The sequence below is a fragment of the Opisthocomus hoazin genome, chromosome 13 (genome assembly GCF_030867145.1).
Source record: "Opisthocomus hoazin isolate bOpiHoa1 chromosome 13, bOpiHoa1.hap1, whole genome shotgun sequence".
Classification (NCBI taxonomy): Eukaryota; Metazoa; Chordata; class Aves; order Opisthocomiformes; family Opisthocomidae; genus Opisthocomus; species Opisthocomus hoazin.
Window position 1 is genome coordinate 20224509 of NC_134426.1, and position 27711 is coordinate 20252219.

The following is a 27711-nucleotide window of genomic DNA, read 5'->3' on the forward strand; positions in this document are numbered from 1 at the left end:
ACCAAAAATGTTGCCTGATGTAACAGTGAAGCTTTTGTCTTTTCATAGTGCAACTTCACACAAACTACAAAATTAAAAACATTTTCATACCTCAATATTATCTGATCCATAACATTGCACAGCCGCTTCTTCTGACAGTCCAACACAACCATATTCCAAGGGAGTGAAAACCGTGGTAGGTACCTGCTTGCGAGGAAGCAGAAAGTGGTACTGCTGAACCATATGAAGCAGCTGTATGGCAGATACAGGAGACACTTTTGCATGGCTGAGAAGTGTAGCTCTGTCACACACATCTACTTTGGCTACTGTCAAAGATGGATTCCAGATGACAAAAATGCAATACCATTTTTGATTTCCCTAAGAATTTTTATAAGGTGTAAGATTTCGGTTTTGTTAATGAAAAAAGAAATAACTCACATTGTCATAGTCCATCAGTTCTGAAGATTGGCCAAAAAGACGCCGAGCCAGCAGTTTTCCTGCAGCTATTGCTGTGGGTGTTAATTCAGGACGGCCCTAAGAACAGAGCGCAAAGCTTTGTTTTAACTGAGAGAGAAGTAGCATCCAAGGATTTCTCCTGGGACAATGGTCAGAGGAAGGCCAAATCTTTGGAATTCCAGCCTAGTAGCCAGGACTCCAAATGGAGAAGGCAGTAGTGATTTCTGCCCAAACATGCTTTTAAGTGTCTGAGTGTAATATCTGTCTTGATGGAGGGGAACAAATGCCATGAATGAAGGTCAAAACCTTACATCTTATCATGTCACCCCTTGAAAAGCAGAGGGTATTCACATGCTAACCATTCACTTCCCCCTTTCTTTCCATAGTAAGTCATCAAGAAAGTTTTCAGATGGCCTTTTTGATGCAGGAAAAGCCTAATATAAAGCAACAGTGTTTTTATAACACCAGACCTTTTTAAAAAAGTTGTCTGTCACATTTTACAGAACACAGACACAAAACTTCGCTATTTCTAGGCACTATTACTGACTTGCTATGTTGGTCCTGGATCAGAGAAGTGGAACATTATGTTGCTAGCACTGCAAGCTATAGGTTGACTTGGTCCTAGTCTCAGGCGCTGGTAGTAGAGAAGGGGCATAAAAAGGATCGCTACTGGCAAATGTTAACTTCCTGAAAGTGAGAAATGGAATGACAACAGGATATGACCAGGACATGCTCCAGTTCAAGCCATGAGTCCTGGATACTTTTTATATCCACACAGGACTATGCAGTGTGCCAGAACCCTAATTTTGACTGCTGGCACAATACTACTGGAGCATCAGAACTCCAGTGCTAGTTTAAGGAAGCTGGAAGTTTTTGCAAATTGAAGTAAGGCATTTTCAAATGAATTTGTTGAAGTCTGAGGAAGAACAGTTCCTGTAAGTTAGTAAGATCTAACAAACTTCATAAATCCAGTAAGAAACATTATTTAAGAGTTCATCTAAGACATATCATCAAGATGCTTGTCCGAGACGAATAAAGAGGTCACAAATCTAGAAGGAATGATGTGGAGACATAAGAAAGCTGTAACTGAACAACAATGTTGTGGGACAACATGGAATGCTTTATAAAATGCGTGAAGTTTTGATCCATACAGGTCCTATCTAGATACAATGCTTGTCACACTCCTGCAAAGCCCCACTTGGAGGCAGTCATCCAATAAGCCCTCAAAAACAGGCTTCAGCAGAAAATAAAACAAGGATTCCCCACCACACACATTCAACTTTTTCAAACACTTTTTTCATTATTAAAGTTTCCTAGCATTTACTGGAATCCAGTCCTTTCTCGCAGCTTATCTTTTCCATATGTTGCTAGATAGATTCTTTACATGGTATTAGCTACCATTTACTTCAGTACACATACCACACCAATTATCTCCGTATTAACATATGTATTTATGGTTTTGTCTGTCCTAATAATCACTTAAGTTAAAAATTCCATTGCAAAAAACCAAACTGAAACAACATTATGTCTAACCTGCTAACTGAAACTACAATTCTAATTGTTAATGAAGACTAACCTACTTTTCCCTACAGCTCATGAGAAATCATAAAACTGCAAGTTTATCCCTTTTTTCCGCCCTAAGATCCATCAAGTCATGGTTTTTCAAATCCAGCATTTTGACTTTTAAGTCTGTAAATGTCATTTACCAGATGAAATTTGCCATTTGTTTTTTCTTACACACATTTGCCTGAAACATGGCTGCCAATCATTTCTGTAGCAGGAAATACAGATGTTGTTTTGGCATTCCAGAAATGAATAGAAGATTGGAACAAGAGATAAAATTGTGAAAGCACTGCCATACATTCCATAAAACCCAACTAATTACTAAAACTTCCATGCAGATAAAGCCCAATTTCTCATAAACAATGACTTTAAGACCTTGCTTGGTAAATATTTGAAATGAACATTCACTTTGCAGTCATGTGTAGAACTACTCTGCTGATTATTATGGATACGAATTGTTCATAAGAATCCTCCAATGTATTATACATTTAAACAAGATGGCTCCTAAGAGAGTTTAAAAAGCTTTGAAGTAACGTGTGTTTGTTCTAACACAACTCTTTTTGGTCTTATTTCTATTCAAAGCAACATACTGTACATTCCACCTTCTCTACACATCTTTGTTGTAACACCCTTTGAAATATGACAGATGTATAGCGGCATGACCATACGATAAATCTCCTTCTGAGAGAATTTCTTTATAGTGTGTGCCATGCTTTTCAACAAGAATACTACTGGAGGAAGAATTTTGACACAGAGAGTTTATACCAGCACTGAAAAAAAATTCAAACTAAAATTCCAGCTTGGTCTTCCTTGTCCTGATTATAGAAGATGAAAACGCCTAAATGCAATTTCACCGGTCAGTTGAAAATAATATTTTGCCAAAGCTTGAAAAATGGTTTTGGAGGGTAGACAAACTGACTGACCTCTGGAAGGATTTTTTTTTTTCCCCTTTTCTCCAGATGAACAGTTTGGATAATATTTGGATTCCATTTTCCATACAATGGTGCAACAAGACACCCATGCACGCATAGTTTCCCATTTGTGCCAGTTGGGTATGACTCCAAAATGAAAGCAGTCATTCTGAACACATCAGGAAATTTGCCTTTCCCCTCTCTCACTCCCCTTCCAGCCAGGTCACGGATTAAAACTTAAAAAGTAGTTCTTGCTATTTGGTAGCAATTTAGTGTCTATTCAGTGTGGTGTAGTAAAGGAGGGAGGAGGAGGGCCTGAGAACTACTTGCAAAGGTATGAGCAATAGCACTTCATGGTAGCAAAGAGTCTCTGACAAAGAAAGAGCAGAGCAAAGAGAAATCCTCAGCAGGAACACTGGAGAAAAAAAAATATTCTTATAAGCAATATTAGGGATCATTGATGCTCATTCACAGGAAGCAAGAGTCCCCTTCCTGTGCTCTTTTAGTAGGTCTCACCCAGAAAGTACCACACACCAATCTCTGTAACTTTGTGGTTCTTAGCAGGATGCACTTAATTCTTCTGTGTGTATTCTTTGAGATATGCACCAACACAGAACTTTCTTTCACTGATGGTTCCCATGCTAATGAAATTTATTATCTAAATTCTGCTTTAAAAAACAGAACAAAATTAATTTAAATATTAAAATACAATAAACTTTATTGCTTAGCTAGTGGAATTACATGGCTCACATTGTACTGAAGTCAGATAACAGCAATAATTCCTTCTGTTTTTAAACTCTAGAAATGTATGAGTACTATACTGTGATTTCTTTAATTACACAGAATCACACAGGATGTTAGGTGTTGGAAAGGACCTCTGGGGATCATCTAGTCCAAACTCCCCGCCAAAGCAGGGTCACCTAGAGCAAGTTGCACAGAACCTTGTCCAGGCACATTTTGAATATCTGCAGAAAAGGAGACTCCACAACCCCCTGGGCAGCCTGTTCCAGTGCTCTGTCACCCTCAGGGTGAAGTTCTTCCTTGTGTTCAGCTTTAACTTCCTATGCTTCAGTTTGTGCCCATTGCCCCTTGTCCTGTCGCTGGGAACCACTGAAAAGAGTCTGGCCCCATCCTCCTGACACCCACCCTTAAGACAGTTATAAGCATTTATAAGGTCCCCTCTCAGCCTTACCAAGCCCAGCTCCCTCAGCCTTTCCTCATAGGACAGATGCTCCAGTCCCCTCATCATCTTTGTAGCCCTCCTCTGGACTCTCTCCAGTAGCTCCTCATCATTCTTGAACTGGGGAGCCCAGAACTAGACACAGTACTCCAGATGCAGCCTCACTAGGGCAGAGTAGAGGAGGAGGAGAATCTCCCTCAACCTTCTTAATGCACCCCAGAATACCACTGCCTATATCCCAGAATACCATTGCCTATATCGAGCCCATATGCAGATAAAAACTTGAGAGAATATTTCTACAGAGCACTGATTTAACTCTTCAGTTTTTCCCCAGTTGTACACTGGACACAGCATAAAACTGCATTGCTTTTTTTTGACACATTTTGAAGTGTCTATTGAACAATGCAAGTTCAAAAATCTGCACTAATACGGACAAAAGCAGGAAAAGGAAATCCAAGTTTTAACAACAAAATGAAAATGATAATTAAATGAAGACCTGATTTTTTCAGATCCAGAGAAGGAAAAAGAAGAGCATCCTGCCTCCAACTTTACATTTCTTACTTAACTAAATCCTCAAAGGGCAGAAGACAAAAAGCACCCAAAAGGAAATCACTTGCCCAAAATAACACTGCAGATTGGCAGCAAAATGAGCAACAGAATCTAAGGCCCTGCCAGCATTGCCTCTGACAACTGCTTCTTGGATTAAATTAAAAGTTTGGAAAGCAGGAGGCCCAACCAAGGCATATACCAGGGACAAGCAGGTGTAGGAGGTCATTGTGAGCACAAAGTGGACTCCAGGAAATATCCCAGAGCAGGAAGTGAAGAGCACAGAGAGAACCTGTATGTGAAGTGAGAAGAAAGATGGGGAACTGTACATAATCCCAAAGCTCCAAGTGACTGGACAGGACAGAGAAGCTGTTCAGAGTAAGAAAAAAAAAAAAAAAAAAAAGGAGAAATAGCTGAGCACGAAAGAGTTTTAACACAGTTTAAAAGGAAATGGCAAGTTATTCGCATAAAGATGGAGACAGACAGGCAGAAACACGTATCTACATAGAGGGAAATAGGTCAGGAATGGTCAGCAGATTTATGAGACACTTAAAAGTGTCTCTGGCAGTTCAGGAGTCCAGTCAGAAATTTGCAGGGCTACTTTCAAGACATTATGTAACCTGTTAAATCTCTTAAAAAATTTGGAATACCTCTAGGGTTTATAAATTTGAGAGACCTTTAAAAGATTTTAAACATGGCAGAACGAGAAAACTTTTAAAAGTCTCTCAAATTATACTATATATGGTGCTTGGATATTGCTACAGTATTTAGATTTACCAGACTTTTAAAACAGATGCCTTCACTATATCAAAAACAATCTTGATAGGAAGGCATGTGCTCAATTCCATTAACTTCAACAACAGGTGAGAGTATTCTGTATCTGGCAATGCCCAGCCTCTATATGCTACACATTGCCCAAATTTTTCAAGAACAGCAGACAGCTGATGAACACATCCTGTAACTGTACAGTTCCAAATCCAAACAAGCATTATTTTTTATGAAGACAAAACATTTGAAGATGCCCAACTTACAGGAGATACTCTGAGTTCTTCTGTAAACGGAAAATTGAGGGAGTAAAAGTATTTGAGTGCACTGTGGTCAGGACAAGACATTCTTGTTATAGATAACTGTAGATTATCAATAGCACTAGATTAAGGCCACAGAATTCTGTTTTTGCATCTGTAACAAGTAAATTATTTTGCTTAAGTTATAATGTTCTCTCCTTTACAAAAAAAACAAAACAACACATCTCATGTTTACTTGGCATAATCATTCACAAATTGTGAACAGAAGTCAAATGAATTTAGTATTTGCAGCAATTACTTATTCTAAAGGAAGATACTTTTGTCAGAAGCATTTTGTGTCAGGGAGCAGAAATACTGTCTTGTGACTAGTCTCAATTAAACCCCAAAATACTAAAAATGAAATTATAGAACTTGTCACGGTCATTCCCAGTAAGTGTACACAACTCCAGAAGGTAAGAACTTTCACTCAGCATTCACAGGCAGTATGAAGTCATATGTCTGAAGTGATAAGAACATTATTAGAAAGACAGTTGAAGTGATAAAGACATAATTATTAGCCTCTGACCAATGATGCATTCCCTGATAAACATCAGCAATAATCTCTAACACTGACATACTTCACAAGATCTATGTGAAGGAAATGACTGACCCAGGTGGCTGGCATAAACACTACAGCTCTGCAAAATGAAAAAGAGCAAAACAGTAAGATATATGCTAGAGCATGACGACATCTGGGGACTAGTTATTAGTCAGGAACAAAGTTGGCTTCCTGTTATTGTAAAATAGTTTAAGTGGACTCAGTACCTCTGTTACATCTCCAACTGCATAAATGTGAGGAACAGAAGTAGCTTCACTGGCATCAACAACGATCTTCCCAGTCTCAGAATTAGTTTTCACTCCAACTGTCTCCAAATTGAGAGTTTCAGTGTCAGGGGCTCGGCCTTAAGTAAAAAAACAACAAAACACAAACCAAATTAAAGTAAAAAACTACTGGAGAACTTCAGCAGTGTTAATCTAAAAAGCTTGCATCCTCCACTGTAGGTTTCTAAGAACTTTGTGCTACTTAATAGTCGAAGTAGAAACCTGACAACTTACCTCATACTGAAAAAACTGTAAGGGTGGAAAGACCTCTGTTACTACTGCCCTTTAATCAGACTATTTGAGAGAAAGTTATCCTTCAAAAACGTGCAGGACAACATCTACTGCAAAAAGTGCAGAAACCATGTGGTTTAATATTTATTGCACATTCTAAATTCAGTTTCCTAATGTAGCATGAATATACATATAATAACTAACTTCCACACTGAAAATTTCCAATGAACATTAACCAAATGGCACTCAATACTTACATACAGCGTGTTGCAGACACTTGTGGATAAAAATTATTAATAATGCTGTTCAACATTAAACATTCCTGAAGTCCTCTTTTCTTGTTATCCGATACACTTATCTTGAAGCTTTTTTATTTCCTCAGCTTGGATGAAAAAGTTTACCAAGTTGACTCAAGTCCTTAATGCTGAGTTATTTAGCTCAGACTCTGTATTTGAGCTATTTCTGTAGAGTTCAGAAACAGTATTCCGAGACTTTAGAAATACTCTTTTAAATGGATTCAAAAACTAATGAGGCAAATTCCACCAAGCCTAGATTTTATTACAGCTTCCTTTTCCAATGATTTTAAGTTATCTCATCTTTAAAAAAATATTTTTGTAGTGTTTTCTGCATAGAGTTACCACTTAGACAACTGAAGTCTTGATAACATTACACTGAGCTTTCTACAGAGTACCTAACAAGCAATTCCTGACCCAGAAATTTAAATGTTAAATCCTATCCATTTTTTCAAACGTATTTGAAGGTTAATAAGCATAGTGAAATTATGAAGTACTCCCAAAGTTTGTAGGCACGCACAGGATCACATAGAAAAGATTACCTAAATATATCCAAATGAAGGAAATTTTACAACATTGCATGGTTTTTTTTAGAGGCTATAAATGAATATGGATATATCTACATCTACATATGTAGGTCTCCTTTGCGTAGGTCATGATATTGTGTTTGATGTTAATACAGAGCTATAGCAAAGCAAAACAAAAAGGGAAATGTGTTTTCATTATAAAAACAAGCTCTTTGATGTTAATGTAGGAAATTATTAAACAAAAGGAAAACCTGGCTTGTCAATACAGACCTAATTATATGTAAACACATGATTCACTGCTTTATACATCTGCCATATAGCCAGGTCCCCCAAACAATGTCACATCTGAATGCCTCTGTAAAGACTTCTGTGTATTAATTTCATCTGGTGAAACCAACACTTCCTCTGGGAGTACTGACTGAAGTTGTCGGCACTTGGCTATCTGTCTGTCTTCCCTTCTGTTGTCCCCATGGGATGTTGATCTGCTGTTCCTTCTCTGCCCCCTGCTCAACAGTCCTGATGCTATCAGGCAACAAAAATAATAAACCTCCAGGACCTTATCTTGGCTCGGATGTGAAACAACTTCCTACCGTTGTATTTCTTTGTGTATTGAGAGTAAAGCCTGGATATTCTGCAAATGGACAACTAATGGAGATTTCTAGTTTCCCCTTTTTCCTGCCAGGCAGAGCCAAGAGAAAACTTAGCACGCAATGGCAGGCACTGAAAGAGGAAAAAAAGAAAAACTGTCAATAGAGTCATTTAAAGACCTGTGACAACAACAGCTGAGTTTATCAAATCTGCAGGATAACACTTAACCTTTCGATTCGAGTCTATTTTAACATGTGTACGGCTTGGTATTAATAGCTAAGAGTTACAAAAAATGTGTTGCTACTCATAGTGAAATTTCTCCCTCAACTTCACTGCCTAATATTTTTGAAAGCAAAACCAACACTTTAAAAAACTGAACTGAAGATTTATTGGCCTTTAGCCCAATGCTGGTTCACCTCCATAAGTCAGAATTACACTCACTGGTCTCGCTTCGCCTCAAATTCAATAGCTTAGGTTCATGACTATCGAATGTGTCTTGGTAAATTTTAATGTAAAACTCAGGAAATTCTTATATTTCCCAACATTCACTTACGTGTATTATAGAATCAGGCCTCACCATTTCTCAGTAGTATTGGATCAGAAGGACATTTGTTTCATACCCATAGCTCTTAAGATTTTTACATTTACTGCTTCAAGAAAGCATGAGTTTATAGCTTATTTCTAAGATCTAGAGGGCAATACAAAACTATACCAAATCCTACCAGGCATGCAACACAGAGATGCCCCCCCACCCCCTCAAACTAAAAGTATGAGTGCTTTTAGTTTGAAGATGTCCACTGTCCTGAAACTGCCACAGAATAAGGAGTGTATGATCATATAAGACAAGACTAGAGTCAGCTTTTATGCAAAACAGCAAGATATTACACCAGACATCTAGAAGAAAGATGCCAATTCAAATCTGACCTTTAAAAAGGTTACCTGACTCCTGCACTTCTAATATCACATCATAATCTCACCTTTAATGGACCCATACAATAACCACACAGAATCCTGCTTTCATGGCCTGCCCCCATTTGCTTTTAACTTTATACGAAAAAACAGCTTTTTGATCTGTTTTCGTAAAATCTAACAACACGACTTCCTAAAGGGGCTGCCAGCCAGCTTTGCTAGAGAGTGACAAGAGACTGGTTAAAGCACTGATCTCGGACACGTGCTAGGCTGGATATAGTGTGACGTGGCGTTTCTGTCCCATCATCTGCTGAGGGGCTCCGGTAATCGCACTTGCACACAGAAGGCAGTATCAGGCTGCTGTGACCTTCAGGTGCAGGATCTTCAACAGTGGAGAATAAAGCAGCTAAACTGAGAAGAAACCACAGGAATAGTCACAGTCAAGTACGTAGCAGCAGTAAATGAGTGATAGTATACCCTTGCATACAGTAAGATTTCCCAGGGTGATAAAGGTGCAGCTGACAGCAGAATTTTATAATGGGTCTTCTGCAGTTTCTTAATCACAGAAATTGAAACATCTGTTTACTCTCCAGCATCTGAAAAATCCAAACTAGGGCCAGCCAAGCATTTCATTATCAGGCATGATACTGTGGACGGCCACTGTGACAATAGTGCAAGATGACAGGATGGTTCTTCTGGCATAAAACTTCAGCCCAATAGTCTTCTTCACTTCTTCCCTATACACTGGCATTTTGACACATCACTTCGTAACTTTACCCAATCTGACCTCAGTTTGACCTTAATCAAAATCTCATCTGCGTTTCCAGTCTTCGTACTCTCCCTCCTCTTGTTCTGCGTGCCTGACACACTCCCCAAATTAGTCTCAAGACCACTACCCTTTCCTCCTTCAAATCCCTCCTCAAAAGCCACAAGGTATTCACTAAAACATAGCCAGCTGATAATGACTAATAAAGACCAATTCAGTTTAACTAATGTTCAGATTACAAGAAAATATCGACTACAGTAAGACAAACTAAGGTAAAAAAGAAGTTCAGAACCCTCACCACACTGATAGCAGCATGCAGTAATTTTACAAAGATGTTTTTGAACATTTCATATACTACTGAAACTTTCAGCATGCCTGCCACAATTTGAAAAAAATCTGACGCTTAGTCAGTGCTAGGGCAGTAACTGGTTCTTTGCCAAGTCTGCTAAGCTGTACTATCTCTTGTAGCATTGACTAGTAATACTTCATACACAGAGGAGTTCTCTCAGCAGAAAGCTTGTGGCAGCCATGATGCCATCAGTAAACACTTGGGCATCACCACCCAAGTGACATGCAACCAAACGAAAACCTTACAGCACAGGACAGATTTCTAACAATTCTATTTGTTTTGTTCTCAAGGTCCTGTACAAGGTAAAGTGGGCTGGAAACATTTTCTGAGAAGAAAGCTACAGTTCACCTTTACATTAATTCTCCCACATTAAGCTTGCTTTAACCAAAGGTTCTGTACACCCTTAAAGGATGGCTCTGCAGTCTCAAAAGCCAGTACCCAACCACCATTCCCCAAGTGAGGTCATTGACTTCAATCTCCTAGACACTCATGGGTGAATAAAACCTGTATTCTGTAGAAAATGTCACAGTAACTATACTGGTTTCATGAAATCACTTTGAAGCACTTTCCACCGTTTTAAAATTTATTTATACCACCATTCAAGTAAAAGCTAGCCATCACCTATTAACTCAAATAGCACCTTATAGTTCTAAGTCCAAAACACAGATTAGAGGCATAGCCTAGAATCTAACTTTTCCTCAACATGAAGAAGTGATTTTTGTAGTTACAACCTCATAAAATAAGTAGCATAAAATTAGAGTTACACTCAAAGTTTATGGGTGGGTTAAACAAAAGAAGGAAAAAGTACCATCCAGGCCCCTTTCAATGCAAACAGACTACTAGCACATTAAAAATAGCCTTGTTGAATAAAGTCTGACTGAATGTCATTAAAACTAGATATTGGGAAAAAACCTAAAAGCACTGGCTGATGTAATGGGAATGACAATTTTCATTACACATCTTACCAAGAAGTAATGAATTAAAGTTAGTGAGAAAGAGACAGGGGAAGTTCAGAACAAAGACCCAGAGCCTCAGCAAACCACATCACGTTAGCACTAACAGTTGTCTGAGATCAACCAAGATGTATTATTTTTCACTGAATAGTTCAAAGGTTAAAAAAGTGGATGGCAAGATTTTGTTTGCAACAATGAATCTAAAGCCCACCCCTTTTTCTATAGGGGCTGTCAGAGATATGCTCACAGCAATATTTTACCATATTGGACTTTTCAAAGAAAATCTCCAAACAAAATTTCTGTTTTCTTAGTTAATCCAAACTCATTTGGTTGTAAGACTTGAAGAAAACTACTATAGAAAAAAAGTTATGTACTTAACCCTTTCTTGATATCAAACAGCGAGGATCATCTTTTACTGCACTACAAAATAAATCTTACAAGCATCCAGTCTGACACAAACGACAATATGCTTGACAGCACATGACGCGCAACAACTGATACCTGTTCAGCTTTACACTGAGCTAAACAACTAAAGTTGTAATTCCTTTTTATAGCAAAGATGATATTATTTCAAAGATACAGTGGCTTTCTGCTAAGCTTATGAATGCAAAGGAACTTGGGAACTGTTGTTTTACTGCTCTCATCAGGAAGAAAATTCTTTTTGTAAAGCTAAACTTAAAATCTGCTGCTGGTCATTGCTCTTTCTGTTAACAATTTACTGGCACACTACCTCACTTTCTCTGTCCAACTAATTCCATGATATTTTGTATACACCCGCTTAGTTTAATCATCAAATCAGTGTTGCTCCTCTACACAGTAAGACCCCATTAGATATGTAGTAACTCAGTACCTTTTCTAAGGACTTTGTGAATAATCAAATTCCAATTACAGCAGTGATCTTTTGCCATCTGTTGTAAATTCAAATGGAAATACTACTCACCAATTCCTTTTATGTATTAGCTGTGTTGCAACTGCAGCATTCAATCAACAGGTTTCAGTCCTCCAACAGTTGAAGCAAATCCACTCTACAAAGTCTGATCTCCTGCAACTTTGCCCCTGCAGCTCAGAAGGGCATCTGTTTACAATGTCTTTGCATGTTTACAATGGTGTCAGTCTCTACCCTTTTCTTTGGATGATGATCCTATGTTCAATCTGTACATGCACACACCATTGCTTTGTAGCTCAGGCATATTATTAGGCACCTAACATACAAATTTTATGTGTCCCTCAGAGCAGGAGGAATACAATATAGTATTAAAGGTTTATTGGTTCCATATTGAACAACAACAAAAATCTCAAAAGCTTATCATTTCAGGAGAATTCTCACAGAAGCAGAAGACAGAGCACTAGTAAAGGATGGAAGGACATTACAGGACTAGACTGGCAGAATCAAATAAAGGTCAAGAAAGAGCTGTTTCACTGGTCTGGAATATAACAGTATAGTCACTCAGCAAGGTAACACAGGCCCATAACAGTTACCCGGCTTTGGATAGAAACCTTTAAATTCCATTAAAAGGTATCAAAATAAGATTTTTTTTTTGTTTTTTTTTTTGCTTCAAATATGTTGACTGGTTCAAAAAAGCTGCTAGAAAAGCAAAAGAGAGCATTGTGCCTGCTTTAATTTGCTTATCCATACAAGCAGAAAATTACACATTCCAAAAGATAAACAAAACTCTTCATAGCAACACAATGTAAATTTTTTTCAAAGGGCCTACATTAAGAGATAATACTGTAGCTTACCAAACTCAAACTATGTCCCACTGCCAGTAAATATTTTTAACATTATTCATAAAATCCTACTAAAATTCCACAATGCGCTTAAAAAAATGAAGGAAATATCTACTATAATTCAGGCTACAATTAGTTAACAATTGCAGCTGCTTTTTAACTAACTCTACAAGCTGACTTTCTTCAATCAGTATTGTAACTGGCACATCTGCAGACAGGAAATCCTCAACACTACCAAGTTTCCCAGCCTATTATCTGAGACACCTGGTGTGGGTGTGTTGATACAGAGCAAAACAATGAATCATAGGACTGCACATCAATTAACTAGCTTTAACTGTTAATGTGTTTAAACCTTAAGGGTGGAGTGCCAATTTGAACACTTAAAAAAAGTCAACACAAAAAGCCCAAACTTTGAAACTGTTTATTTTGCAGTTTCTAAATATGGATTGTAAGTCAAATCTACGACAAAAATTATAATACATCTAGTTCCTCTGTATCAAAATAGCGAGTGGAGTCATATTACAACTGAGTTGCAATAGTATATCATGCAACCTTATTCCATAATTAACACTAAATCAAGATTTTTTTTTTTTATTATTTCAATTTAATAGCTCTTTCTTCTATATTTGACAAAAGCAAATAAATTGACTTGACATTTCACAGGTGTGACTCCACCTCGGTGTACTTCTACCAGAAAGCTTGAGAAAAATCAACTATGGCATTTAGAAACCTGCTTTTTGGAAACATTTTCATCTCACCTCATGAATATTAATCTAGTTTTCAGGATTGTCACATCTCCAGATAGCATGACCTCTTTTGCTCTTGGCAAGCACAAGTGTCTCTGATTGGTTCTGGCGAGCATAATCCGTGATTATAGGCTGTTTGCACGATTTATAGAAGCCCACTGCACTTCTAAGAGAACAGCACTCACAGTAAGCGAAAAAAAAAATGTTTGTCACAACACACAGCTTGCTCTCTGGGGTATTAGGAAGATAAAAATTGACTTAACCAGGGGAAAGGAACAACACGACAACAGATTTAGTCCACTAGGTAAAATACAAAATGCTGTAAATGATCTGTTCCCGTTTCCTGTAATGGATCTATTCTACAACCACAAGAATTTAACTTTACCTGTTATCAACAAATGAAAGAGTAACGCTTCCTCACTACTCAAACAGTAGTGTCAGTTAAGAAGAATAGTACAAAAATGAAGAAGTTAAAGGAATTGCTAAAGCTGCTAGTAAAACTGATAGTTCCTCTTCACCAAAACAGATTTCATGGGCAGTAAATTTAAGCCTATTTACTGTTTGCCAGATCATCTGCTTGCCAAATATCACTACTACCTTTAGCCATCCATTATTTATCTAGAATTCCAGCTACTCACAGAGCTTTATAAGCGCAGAATACAAAAGGTCTCCTATTCTGGTGGGCTTGCAGTCCATCTGAACCAATATAGCAACTGAGAGCCAACTCGTAACAGCAACAAATGACCAGCTCGGGGAGGTAATGCAGAAAGAGTATTTTTGTTCCTGTGGTCTGGAGCCTGTACCATACACCATTTAGTGTGTTCATCGTTACAAGTAGCAGCATTTGACTCAAAGGAGACAAAAAACAGATTTAATTCCCATTTCTGATGATTATGCTCACAGCCATTTGTCACAAAATTTTTTACAGATTTACTCTGATATCATATGTCAGTTCCAAGTGGTCTGAGAGATGTGAGAGTTCCTAAAGAGATTTCAAAAAGCTCTGAAGTTCCAAGGCTCCCTGCAGTGAGCTCGGATTTTTAGGGACAATTACTTCTCTGAACTGGATTATGGCTGCAGTAAAAAACTTAAGCAGCACAGTTTAGAGAAATTCCTAGAAGAAATGGTAGCCTCTTGAACAGGACAAATAGGAACTTGTAATGAATAGCTTCATGCATAAGTCAAGAGTGTGGACATACAGAACAATATATGCACCACAGAGGTTGTTGGAATTCATGCTGTCACCCTCTAGTAAATGTGAGGAAGACTAGATGATATCCCGTTTATTGCAGGTCACGCAAAAGTAGTTTTGGATGTCTTCCATTCACTGTAACTTTCATGTGTTTTTAGACTGTAAGTGAACAAGTCAGGCATGCAAGAAAAAAAATGTAAAAACTATCAATATTTATGTCACTAAATATTTAATATAAAAAAGGACAAGGCTGTTTGGCCCCTTTCAACATGGTGAGGGGACTTCATTTTCAGAATGGAAAGCACTGCAAATAAATGTTAATATAACCAAGTTTACCTACTGCCCACATCACTGTGTCGAAGGAATCGGTTTCTTCTGTTCCCAGGTCAGTATTTTTCCAGGTGACTTGCAATTTGTTGCTCTCCAATTTTTCAACTTTGGTTGGGAAACATCTCTTTAAAAATTTTGTGCCATAAGATTCCATGTGCTCAGTTACTAAAGATGCCATTTGCTGTTGAGTAGAGGGGAGAAAAAAAAAAAGTGCGTTCTTAGATATATGACCTTTTTAACGTAAAAACCCTCTTTCAGCAGTCTTCATGAAAATCCTGTAAATACACTGTGCATTTCAAACATTCTTTGTCACTTAGTTAGTATGCATTGTCCACACACAATAATTTACTGAGCCACTATGACCAGCAACTCCTTTCCATTCCACCTGACTATTTAAGTGATTTGCAAAAAAGTAAAATAGTATGTGAATAAAACTGTTGCTTTTAAATCATTTGATGCTCATACAAAAACAGCATCTTGAGTATATTCAGTTTAACATTATCATAACTACCATTTTCTGTCAGCTTGATGAGAATTAAATACTTTCATAAAGCTAAGGAGTAAAAATATTTCCCTTTGCCATGACATCTGCCACTTCTCTGCAATCTATGAATCACTAAGGTTTCCTGGAAAGTTCTACTACAAAAAGGAAATAATGCTTTTGTCCTAAGAGTCTGTCTGAAATAACGCCACACCACAGTCAAGTAGTAAAGTGTTGCACTGACAGGTTTATCCAAAGATGTAATTGCTCTTGACTGCAGTAATTCTGGATGCAATTTCTTAAAGAACGTGTTTATTACTTAAAGTATATTATCACAAAACCACTCACACAGAACAACTACATGCAAGCTCTCAGCTTACAAAACTTTATTTTCAAAGTTGATATTAACTAGTGTGAAGGCAGCAGCAGGATTATATCTCTTCAGAAACAGGATAGCTCACTAACCAGTTTCCATCAGACTCAGTGTGGCTACAGACCAAACATAATTATTTTATCTCTACTAATACTTTCTTAACTTGAAATGTGCATCGTGCTCTTCCTGCCTATACAGGATCACGTTCTCAGAGAAAGCCCTAGTGTAATTGTTTTACGAAGTGCCACACACACACTCTTAACACTGTTTCCTGCTTGCTCAGATCTCATGCTGTTACAGATGTAGATTTCTTCAAATGATGAGTACAAATCCCAAGATACATTCTTATACAATGTTTTGCAAACTCTGGTACAGGTACCTTTAGTTTCAAGGAAGCCACTTCAAAGTGGGAGTGGCGGGCATGCAACCAGGAGCTGTCATTGCCTGCAGTGGTACTTGTCCCTGCTGCTTCTAACAGCAATACTCCCTCCTCAAAAACTGTGCTGTTGCACACACAGTGTGCGCAAATAAGTTCTTTTCCCCATAGTTCTACCATTCTTTCATCAACTTTGGCCTGTAAATGTTTTGCACTATTGCGATTAAGCATTAAAAAAATCCTAATTCATTATACCAGGAGTAATTAAGTTAAGGTGCATTCATGCCCATTCTGAAAACACTATTCTAAAATGATTAACACAACACAATCTTCATTCTTGAGGCTGACATTTTCCAAAGTTATTTATTTGTTGGAAACTTCAAAGAAAAAATTCACTGCACGTTACTGAAAACCCAGAACTCTCTCCCTGTTTTAAGAACACTACAGAAATTTTTCCTTCCAAATAGTGTCAGCGTAAAATCTTGCAGGGACAGAAGGTTCACAACCATCTTTAACATACTCTCGCTACACACCTAGGGACCAAAAGGACTATAAGGCCATCAAAGAGATCATCTAACCTGTAGAACAGAGGCTACAAACTCACATACAGGTAATACCTTTATTGGATCCAGTAACTTGTTTTTAACCTAAGCCTGCTATACTACCTTCTATAGCTTCTTTAAGCAATTATACCTTTTACACAAAACCTATATAAAACCTTTTTTGTTGTTGTTGCCTTTTCTCATTGTTATTTCTAATTACTTTTATTCTCCTTATACAGAAATGGGTTTCTGGCCAAAACTGTTTTGTTTTGTCAGCACAATCATGACCAGTTATACTTTTAAATAAAACCCCTCAAAATCTTTCCCAATTTTGAAACACAGCTTTTTCTCTTTAAATTTCCCTGCCTGAAAGTTTTTGCTTTTCATTTTCTCCAGCTTAGGGTTGATAGTTCTGCTGAAATTATCACTTTTTTTTTTACCTAGTTGTAACCACCATTGTTTTGAAAGTGGTAAGATTAAGATTTCCAGCTCCTACATCATTACAAACTTTCAGCTTAGAGATTTATTTATTTTTATCATAATGAACTCCACATTGAACTACTTCATGTTAAGTCCAAGAGTTTATTCTAAAAATCATTATCTGTGACTTCTAGAAATTCAGGATTATTTTAAACAGATTGTCTAATGTTTTTAGCAGTGGCATAAATCCCTCCCCTGCTTCCCAATCTTTTCAATCTTGTTTTCAATTAAGCAGGAGGAAAAAAAAAAAATTTACTTTTCTGAGTATAGTATCAAGAGATATGAGAGGAAAACAAGAGCTAATATTTATTTAGCTTCTCTTCAGAAAGCACATACTAGGAAACATTCAGAGACACCAATAACACTTTTTAATATATTTGATATGTAAGGAGATATATGCCGTACTCACCTGATCAAACCCACGAAGTGGGATACTTCTCATCAAGACTGTAGTGTCCAATCCAATGCCCGTTAGAAAACCAGCACACTCAAGTGAAACATCTGGTGAAGCATCAGTTGTTAAGGAAATATAAACAAAAATGGTAGTATACAAGCCAGCTTTTTACCTAGAGATATCAAGTTCTCCTCACACGGATATCTTTAGCTTGCTTTTGTTGCATAGAATAAAACTCCAAAGCCCTAGAATATTTTACTCATAGATAACATTGTTTTTAAGATCCTGAGAATTTATTCTCAGCTTACCTTAATTCCCATGATGGTACTGCACAGAAAACTATTACTGTTCTATTACCGACCCAACTACAGGGCCTGAGCAATGGAATTCCAAAAACCGAGTTTTCACAGGAAAGACAGCTATGCTGCTTACAATGATAAATCATCACAGCTTTTTTTTCAAAGGATACAGCTGGCTCCAACAACCAACCTGTTACATAAAAAGAAAAACAGAATAAAGCAGTAGAATGAGCTTGTGCATATTTCTGCACAACCAAAAAACTATTTTCTCTAGCATGTATAGTTACAAAATTACAGGTTTGAGGAGTGGATCTGATGTTAGATGGGAAGAAAGAGCAGGGCTTGTCAACTCCAGCAAAGACAACACTATAACATGTGGGCTTATTTTATCAACAGAACAAAAAAAGAACAGGCTTATAAGACATAAGGAATTGTTTTTATATTATAAAGAGACATTTAAACATACTCTGAAAGACTAAGAGAAGACAGCCATACAAAACTCAGAGAAACTAGCAAGGTTAAGAGGCATCAGAAATATTTCAATTGTGTTCTGTGATATACTCCTGTTGGAAACAACTGGAGTGGACACTGACAGGTTTTTCCCCCAGTGTTGCTACTGATGCCTCATCTTTACAGGGCATCTTGGCACCACTGCCTTTGAGACAGTAGGCAACATATAAACAAATAGACATGCAGCAGTCATGTCAGAAGATAAGTACATCTCTAAATTTCTAGAGATATCTTAATTACTAAATACGTATTTTTAAGAAAACTTAATAGAGTTAGAAGTTTGGCACATTTGAAATTAATCATCTTCCTATCGAGTAGATTACAGTTCCCAATATAAGATTTTATTAATTGCTAAATTTAATTTTAATTTCTAACCATCAGCTTTTCAATCATCTTATTTTTTCAAATGCCAAATATTTGCCCTTCCTGCCCTCAAAAGTTCACGTACGTAGCTATAGAAAATCCATTTAATAGACTAAACTATTATTTACCAAATACATCCACATTAGATCTTAAATAAAACTCCACCTTCCATCTCTCCCCATATTCACATCCTTTCAACCAAGAATATCACTGAAATTGTCCATCAACACTTTCAATTTATGGGGCGTATCAGCTCTCCAGCACAGTGGTTTCCGTGCCTGTCCCCAGATGCCCTACACACTGCAGCAGTCCCCTTGCTTCTGACCGTATCCTCAGTTCCCTACGTCTGCTGGGTACACAAAAGGCAGAACGCTCCGACACTGTTCCGGAGGTAAAAAGGGGTCCAACTGGCCAGTCACTGACCCTCAGCTGCTGGACAAGCTGCACTCGCATTCCTTTGCTGTTCATGTGTTATGCGTACTTGTTAAAATCTCAGTTTGGAGATGCATTCCACATAATTACAACAAAATCTTTTGTTGAGGTTTTGAAATAGGGGAAAAAAAAAGCATCATTAGGGATTAAAATTTCTAGTTACTATGAGAATAGCGTAGAATGTTAGGCTCTTTCTGACTATCATTTTCAGCTATGGAAATACGTGCTTTGTAAAGAACTTTCATCCCCATGCTTTATTAAGAACTTTTCATCAAAAACCAGCAACACAAAACCACAACACTCCAAACCCATCTGAATATTTCGCACATTTTTTCTGTTTATTTTGGGCATTTTTTTAAAAGCAGGTCTCTCTCATGCTGCCATATTCAAAAGTTACAAAAAAACCTTGGAATTTTTGGGTATGGAACAAGTAGTTTGCCAACTGCATTTTGGAAATCTAGAAATTTTAGAAATTTACTTGAATTTAAAAATTTTCTTTGACAACTCAAAATACAAACTCACATAATTACAGAGTTTAAATAGGTTATTTAAATTTAGGAGGATAAGCAAGGAAGCATAAGCATTGCAAGCATAAGCCACAAAACCTTATCATATTCTTTTACCCATATCCAACAATATTTTGACTGTTTTGAGGAAGACAAGTTCTAGCAACAAAAATCACAATGCCAGCAGAGATAACAGTTGCATGGAAATAATCCATTAAGTAAAGACCTTTTCCCTCAGCAGCTGTGCTGGAATGGTAATTCAAAATCTCTAAGCAACAAAACAAAACTTTTTTGACAAAACATGCTCTCAACATGTGAAAATTCAAAGTAGTCATATCACAGGAAGGAACACATTTGAAACATCAGCCTGTGGCATACACATCCCATGCTGTTTTGTACTCTACTTTTTGCTTGATTCCTGGCTGAAGTAGCATACGCTAGTATTGTGCTTCACAAAATAAACGTAAACCCTTAAATTCATGGAAAAACACACACAAACTGAAGGCTAACACAAAGTGGTGCGTGCATGGCAGTCTCTTTATAAGGAGGTACCATTCATCAATTTTAACTAAAATTAACAGAGCAATGATCCTCCCTCCACCCTGTTACCAAGCAAACTACCGGTATATATGCTTACAAAGACAGAAATGTGTTTCATAGAAGGACATCAAGAACCTTAGAAAATTCAAATATTTTAAATGTGAACATGTATGGCAACTAAAAACAAATGTTAGAGGCATGATGGAGCTCTGCAGACAGCAAATTTGGCTTTTCTTCTTGGCTCTGCCGCTGATTAGCTACATAACCCTAAGGAAGTTATTCTTCCACAATACTGCGAGAGAGAAACAAGTCCAACGCATGGAAAGCTCTTCATACACAGTCTGTCCTATGCCAAGAGCGCAGAGCAAAACCAGTAGGTGAAACACTGACTTGTGGCCTATACCTTACCCTAAACCAATCTGCACCATCTCCTAGTTCTAACAGAGATGCTTTTAAACTTCTGAAAAGTGCAGACATGGGGGCTGCTGCTCCATAAGCCCCAGAGACTCCAGAGTCAGTACAACACATGTTTTCTCACAAAAGACCCTAGATAACATCTATCTATCCTATAACAAAAACATAGAACTTCTGAAGGTGTACGGAGAACACGTTGAGCTAAAGAGATTAAAATCTGTGAACCTGGATTTTATGTTTGGGAAACAATTTAACATAGTGGGAAGTAAATTCTTCCAGCTCTAGGGCATCCGATTCCTCTGTGAATGGATGATCATCTTCTCTTTTAGCACGTAGCTCCTAGGAAGTGCTGCAAAAAGCCACATGCTGCTCATAAAGAAATATCTACTGCAGATTCACAGGGAACAGAATATCTGTAATCTGGGCATGTGTTTGCTCTTCTTTTTCATCTAATGAAAAACAGATGTCAGCTGACACTCATTCATAGCATCAGCACCACATTATTCCCAATTTCTTCTACAAAGTAGAGGGTTCCTGGGCATTGTCATTGTCTAATAGAAAAGTTAAAAAAGCAGAACCTAACCTCATTCACAGCTGCTCAATCTCTCACTCATTCTGAACATATTTCAAGGCATATTTTCTAATTCACTCTGCCAAAAATCCTTCGTCTCAGTAGCGAGAATTTCTTCACAGTGTTTGTATATCTAAGGGACTTTTAAGTTGGTTAACGGTTTGCTGTTTTTTTTTAAATATAAATAACTGCAGGGCTGACAGTTCTATAAGCCCCAGGCATGTAATCTGTAGCTGAGATATGTACATTTGAAGAGGAAGAAAAGAAAGAATAAGTACAACACAGTTCAGACTAAAAACAAAAGGTGTTAAACTGAACCTTGGGAATATTTATAATAGAAACAAAACTGACAGAAACAAACTTTTAACAACTCCCTCCTTCATTTGGTAGGACACAGCCTGATAAAGCACAGAAATGCTACTGTAGCCCCTGCAGGCTTATTTTGACTAAATCTCAGGAATGCAACATATAAACACTAGACTCCCACATTACACTGTTACAACTTGCATTAGCAGCAACTGAACAAAAGCCACATTTTCACAGAAACATCTTACAGGGGTAAATCTTATGTTTAGTTTGGAGGGTTGAGGGTGTTTTGTTTTGTTTCTAAAAAAAAAAATTTCCTCGCATAAATCATGCTCTCAAAATTCAAGAGGTGACTGATATACTACAAACAACAGCAAATTCACTTTCCTTTTTGAACTGTACTAAGGGTCCTTGTTTATCTATTTGATGTTTAGCTTAACACAGTGCATTTTTATATAAGAAAGTCACAGCCATGAATGGCAGATCTGTTTCGAAACTATACTACTGGTGTTTTGAAACAAGTCTGTTTTTCTTACACACACTTTGCTTTTTCTAGAATTGCTTAATAGAGAAAATAAAAAAATAGTATTATCTGACTTTCATGCTAGCACATGTGCATTTCCTATCACAATTATTTGCATCAGGAAATTGCTCTGTAGTGCAATGTTGACTCAAAATCTTACTGTGCTACATGCTGTAAAAAACAGACTACGACATTTTAGTATTTCCATTAAAAACAATTTCTTAGTATTTCAGTTAAACAATAGCTCCCAAAACACAAAAAGGCAATAGTAACCCAATTGTCTCATCATGTTTTCTTTTGTTATCAGAAATGCCATCACTTACGAGAACATTAAATTATGTTGGAGTTTTTTTCCTAATTGAAGGGCAATTTCGCATACACCCGAAGCAAAGAATAGGGACAGTACAGCCTTCGTGTAAGTTTATGCTGCCCTCTTGTGACTTTCATGTATAATTGCTACAGGAAACAAATCCTAACCTAAGATGGTGAAAATTCATATTTAATTTGATTTTAGAAGGGAATTTCATGGGGGGAATCTATTAGTTACTAATGAAGGTCGGTAGTGTGATGCTGATGCATAGCAAAACAAATTCTCAGAAGGAAAACAGAAGGACAGAAAAACTGGTGTATAAAAGGCAATTTTGAACATTTTCCACCTTGCCATAAAGAAAAAAGCAAGAATGCCAGTATCTATTAAAGCCATGGTAAGGTAACTTACGTTTTTCCAGGAGATTCTTTTAACCAGAATAGATCATCACTTGTGATTCCATAGTCCAGTGCACCTGCAATCTATGATCACACAGGTAAGATCTTGAATCTACAATGCAAATCCTGGCAGCAAAAAAAAGCTAATAGCAACTTGGACTGTATTAGCTGAAGTATAGCCAGTAGACCAAGGAGAATACATCTGGGGTTGCCCAGATATGTTATCCAGTCTTTGTCTTTGGAGATTTTTAAAACCTGACTTGCAAAAAGCCCTGAGCAACATGATCCGACCTCACAGCTGACTCAATAACTGACCCCAAACTCCTCGAGCAGGATGTCAAACTAGATGACCTGTAGAGACCCCTTCCAACCTGAATTATTCTACAGCTCTAAGCAGCATCAACATACTAAATTGAGGCATGCTGTTTTCTATGGAAATGTTTTTCTGAAAAGCCTGTGCTTTATATAAAAGATAATTTTTCATACTAAACAAGTACAAAAATGTCTTCTGTGTTACTTTATATTTACATTCTTTATCCTCCAAACATTCATTATTATCTGCACCTAAACCCGTAAACCCACTGGAGTTGTTAGATGGCAAGTGTAACTTACGTGTGTAGGATATTTTGGTCTTCCTCCAGTAGCAATGACAATATTTGCTGCAGTAACAATAGTCTACAGACAAAAATACAAAATCAAAATCAAGCATTTGAAATCCTTTTATCTGTCTTTAGACTTTATGTATGTACAAATGAGTGATAAATGAGAAAGCTGGCACTACCATCTGATATCTGTGATGTACTAATCAGAAATGCATTAAAAAAAGCCTGGAGATAAAATAAACTAAACTAACACATGCAGGAGTTTCTCCTACACTTTCTCTATCAGTTTTTATTTTGGTATTATTCCTATACCAGACAAGGCTCTGATGACTACTTGGAAGCAACAGTTGTGCACAAACAGCAGCCTTTTAAAATCAATTTTTCCTTAGGACAAAACACATAGAGATCACAGCAAGTGAATTCTGTCTCTCAGGCCTGGAGTTAAGCTACCTCAAAAGTGGTATGTTTTTAGAAACTTCTAGGCATCTACCCCCAAAACTTTCACTCTCTCAAGCTGATGTTAACCAGTATCATTATATAATTACCCTCAAAAAGGTGTTAAAAATGCATTGTTCAGTCTCTTGTTAAATATGCAGCAAAGGCCACTATTCCATTACGTGACCCAGTTGCTTGAAGCTGTGCATTCAGTATAATTGCCTCCCAGACACACTTTTGTATTAGAAAGCTGATCACCCTTACAGTTCATCCGAAGGAAGAAAACATCTCAAGCTGATCTAATGCTCAGGGCAATAAGGAGACGTTGGCCCTCTTTACATCTCTGTAAACATTTATCAAAGCAGTATGACCCTGACCGAAAAAAAAAATAAATCTTTTGTCTCAGCATTTCCACCTGCAGACAAAAAGTAACAGCATGTAACTGACAGGTTAGAGGCTAGGGACTCAGCAGGCAACAGTCAAGTTCATAAACATCTTCTCCAGGTGGCAAATGCCACTCTCCCTCACCAAAACAATACTGAATACCTAAAGCAATTTGCAAAAGTACAGTCTAGGTCCCGGTTAACCCGAAAAACAACACATGAAGACCCAAAATGTTTGAAGTGAATGATACTGCAGAAATCAGCACAGCAGCTCACCTCTTTTCCTGCTTTTGTTAAACCACGGATCGTATGTGGATCAGAAAAACTCCCTTTCATGTTGAAATATTTCACCTTCCTGTGTGGAAGAAAACAGCAATATAAACACACACGTAATGAAGAATAGGAATGAAATACGATCAGCTACTTTTTCCACATGCAAAGTGCTAAAAAGGATAGCAAACAGGCATAGAAAGCATCTCCCAGTATTGATTGCAGCTCTGTCACATAATTTAAGTCACTTCATTCTTGTGTCATAGTTAACACCTCTACACAGCAGAGTACCTAACCTTGTAATGGGCTTTGGGATCAGGTTACTGAGCTCTTCAAATGATACATTTTCCACTAGCCATAACATTACTATTACTATATATAACATCTATACTACTATAACAAATACCGGGTTCATATGAGAGCATACAAAAATGACTCAGCAGGAGTCACAAGACTACTACCTGTTAAATAATCTATTAATATAATTTCTCTATAAAAGGAACTGCATGGTGAAAAACTTGGAACCATTTCTGGACTGAAAGCAAAAAAATCATCTGCTCTAGTGTAGTGTTATCTGTGGGCTATACGGCATACAGATTTTCGTGGGCAAGCTTGAAATTAAGCTAGTTGGAGGCCTGTAACTCTAGTTAGAGGTCTGTAACTAGTGGTGTCCCTCAGGGGTCAGTACTCAGCCCAGTCTTGTTCAACTTCTTCATCAATGACCTGGATGAAGAGTTAGAGTGTACCCTCAGCAAGTTTGCTGATGACACCAAACTGGGAGAAGTGGTGGATACACTGTCAGGCTGCGCTGCCATTCAGCAAGACCTGGACAGGCTGGAAAGTTGGGCAGAGAGGAACCTGATGAGGTTCAACAAGGGCAAGTGCAGGGTCCTGCACCTGGGGAGGAACAACCCCATGCACCAGTACAGGCTTGGGGCGGACCTGCTGGGAAGCAGCTCTGCGAAGAGGGACCTGGGTGTCCTGGTGGACGACAAGTTGACCATGAGCCAGCAGTGTGCCCTGGTTGCCAAGAAGGCCAATGGGATCCTGGGGTGCATTAAGAAGAGTGTGGCCAGTAGGTTGAGGGAGGTTCTCCTCCCCCTCTACTCTGCCCTAGTGAGGCCCCATCTGGAGTACTGTGTCCAGTTCTGGGCTCCCCAGTTCAAGAAAGATGAGGAGCTACTGGAGAGAGTCCAGCGGAGGGCTACAAGGATGGTGAGGGGACTGGAGCATCTCTCCTATGAGGAAAGGCTGAGGGAGCTGGGCTTGTTTAGCCTGGAGAAGGCCGAGAGGGGACCTAATAAATGACTATAAATATCTGAAGGGTGGGTGTCAGGAGGATGGGGCCAGACTCTTTTCAGTGGTGCCTAGCGACAGGACAAGGGGCAACAGGCACAAACTGAAGCACAGGAAGTTCCGTCTGAACATGAGGAAGAGCTTCTTCACTCTGAGGGTGACGGAGCCCTGGAACAGGCTGCTCAGGGAGTTTGTGGAGTCTCCCTCTCTTGAGATATTCAAGAGCCGCCTGGACAAGGTCCTATGCAGCCTGTTCTGGGTGACCCTGCTTTGGCAGGAGGGTTGGACTAGAGGACCCACAGATGTCCCTTCCAACCCCTAACATTCTGTGATTCTGGGAAATTATCTTGAGAAACCCTGACCACTTCATATTAACGCAAAACCTCTCCAGACTAAAAAGAGCATTCCTTGATCACTACACTCTTAGAAAGCTGTCATGTACGGTCACTTTCAACCAGTATTTCCAAGAAAAGAAAAGGAAGAGGGAGGGGGGGAATCACTTACATTGGCAAGGACATTTACAGTCCTGAGCGGGAAGGATTTACCAACACAAAATACTAGCTGTAATGAGAAACTCCAAAGGCAACTCAGCAATTCTACAAGGAGAACTCCTTGACTATGGGAAGAAAGATGAACTTCAAAGTCTTATTTACTTGTCTTGTAGTTGTACTCTGTGTCCCCAGTTCAAGGATTTCACATAATTCTGAACAGCTTGTGCCATCACAGACCTACAATGAAACAAGAAACTGAACATGAAGTCTTCACATCACAAACTCAGATTATGCAACTCAAAGATACAGGCAGTTGTGAGAAAATAAGAATGTTCTACAGTACTTTTTGTAATAGAAATAAAATATCAAGTCCAAATCAACATAATATCTGCCCTGATAACCTAGTAAATACAATTCTGTGTTTTAAACAAGAAGCAGTCTAAAAAACTTCATGCAAATTTACTTCCCTAACTGTCCCTAAATAAACACCAACTGGGGAAAGTTGTTACACATTTTCAGCACCTAGGAATGGATATGGGCAATAATCTTTACCAGGTATGATGAATAGGTTGGGCTATATTCCAGCCATAGTGTTGGGCATCTTTAAAGGCACTCCCTAAATGGGCTGCTTGATGCATAAGCTTTTTAGGAATGCAGCCAACATTCACACAAGTTCCACCAAGCCCCCATTTGGTTCCTTGGGAAAAGAAAAGAAAAAAAAGGTAAATGCATCAGGTAGTGTAACTTCATGTAACTGGGTTACTTGGAGAATTAGGTTGTTCATGCAATTAGTTAAAAAGTTCTGAAACAACACACAGTTTACTATCTCCTACAGATCAGTTTCTAATGCCGCTTATATTCATTTTGATAAAAAACATCTCTAAATATTTTTCTTCTAAAATTCAAACCATCTCAAGATGTTTCTCAGAGCTCTGCAGATCCAGTCACTACTCATTCACATTTTCTTATTTGCATTTGCAGATCTTACTTTACATATTGTACATGAAGAGCCTCAACGTGATGCAATTCATAATTTTTAGAAATTGTAAATGACATTTGACAGAGACAATATTCTCACATATTCAAGTCCAAAGTCTATTACAAATGGTAGCATCAAACACTGCTAACAACCTTAACATGCAGGGAAGCAGGCAGAGCTGGGACATCATTGGAGGGAATAACCAATACAGCAAGCTGGGCTTCAGGACTTCCACTACAAGCAAAGCCAGCAGCATGGCTTTGGTCACTTTGCTGCCTGCAGCAATCTGCTCACCTAGGCTACTGTT

The 27711-nt window shown here is 38.0% G+C and overlaps 1 protein-coding gene across 4 annotated transcripts in view; it reads right to left on the minus strand.

Annotated features, from left to right (window-relative positions):
* The window catches only part of TXNRD2 (thioredoxin reductase 2), a 39036-nt gene that overhangs the window by 8673 nt on the left and 2652 nt on the right, over window positions 1-27711 (minus strand). For 2 of the 4 annotated variants that reach the window (XM_075434704.1, XM_075434705.1), the window contains exons 4-14: window positions 26978-27122; window positions 26588-26662; window positions 24645-24723; window positions 23561-23623; window positions 22962-23032; window positions 18249-18268; window positions 17795-17886; window positions 15140-15314; window positions 6465-6601; window positions 418-513; window positions 91-183 (exon numbers count right to left, since the gene is read on the minus strand). In XM_075434704.1, the coding sequence (XP_075290819.1) occupies window positions 91-183; window positions 418-513; window positions 6465-6601; window positions 15140-15314; window positions 17795-17886; window positions 18249-18268; window positions 22962-23032; window positions 23561-23623; window positions 24645-24723; window positions 26588-26662; window positions 26978-27122 (1046 nt within the window). Of the gene's footprint in view, window positions 1-90; window positions 184-417; window positions 514-6464; window positions 6602-7289; window positions 9481-15139; window positions 15315-17794; window positions 17887-18248; window positions 18269-22961; window positions 23033-23560; window positions 23624-24644; window positions 24724-26587; window positions 26663-26977; window positions 27123-27711 lie in introns of those variants that run through there. The other 2 variants (XM_075434706.1, XM_075434707.1) reach the window with 2 other exon arrangements.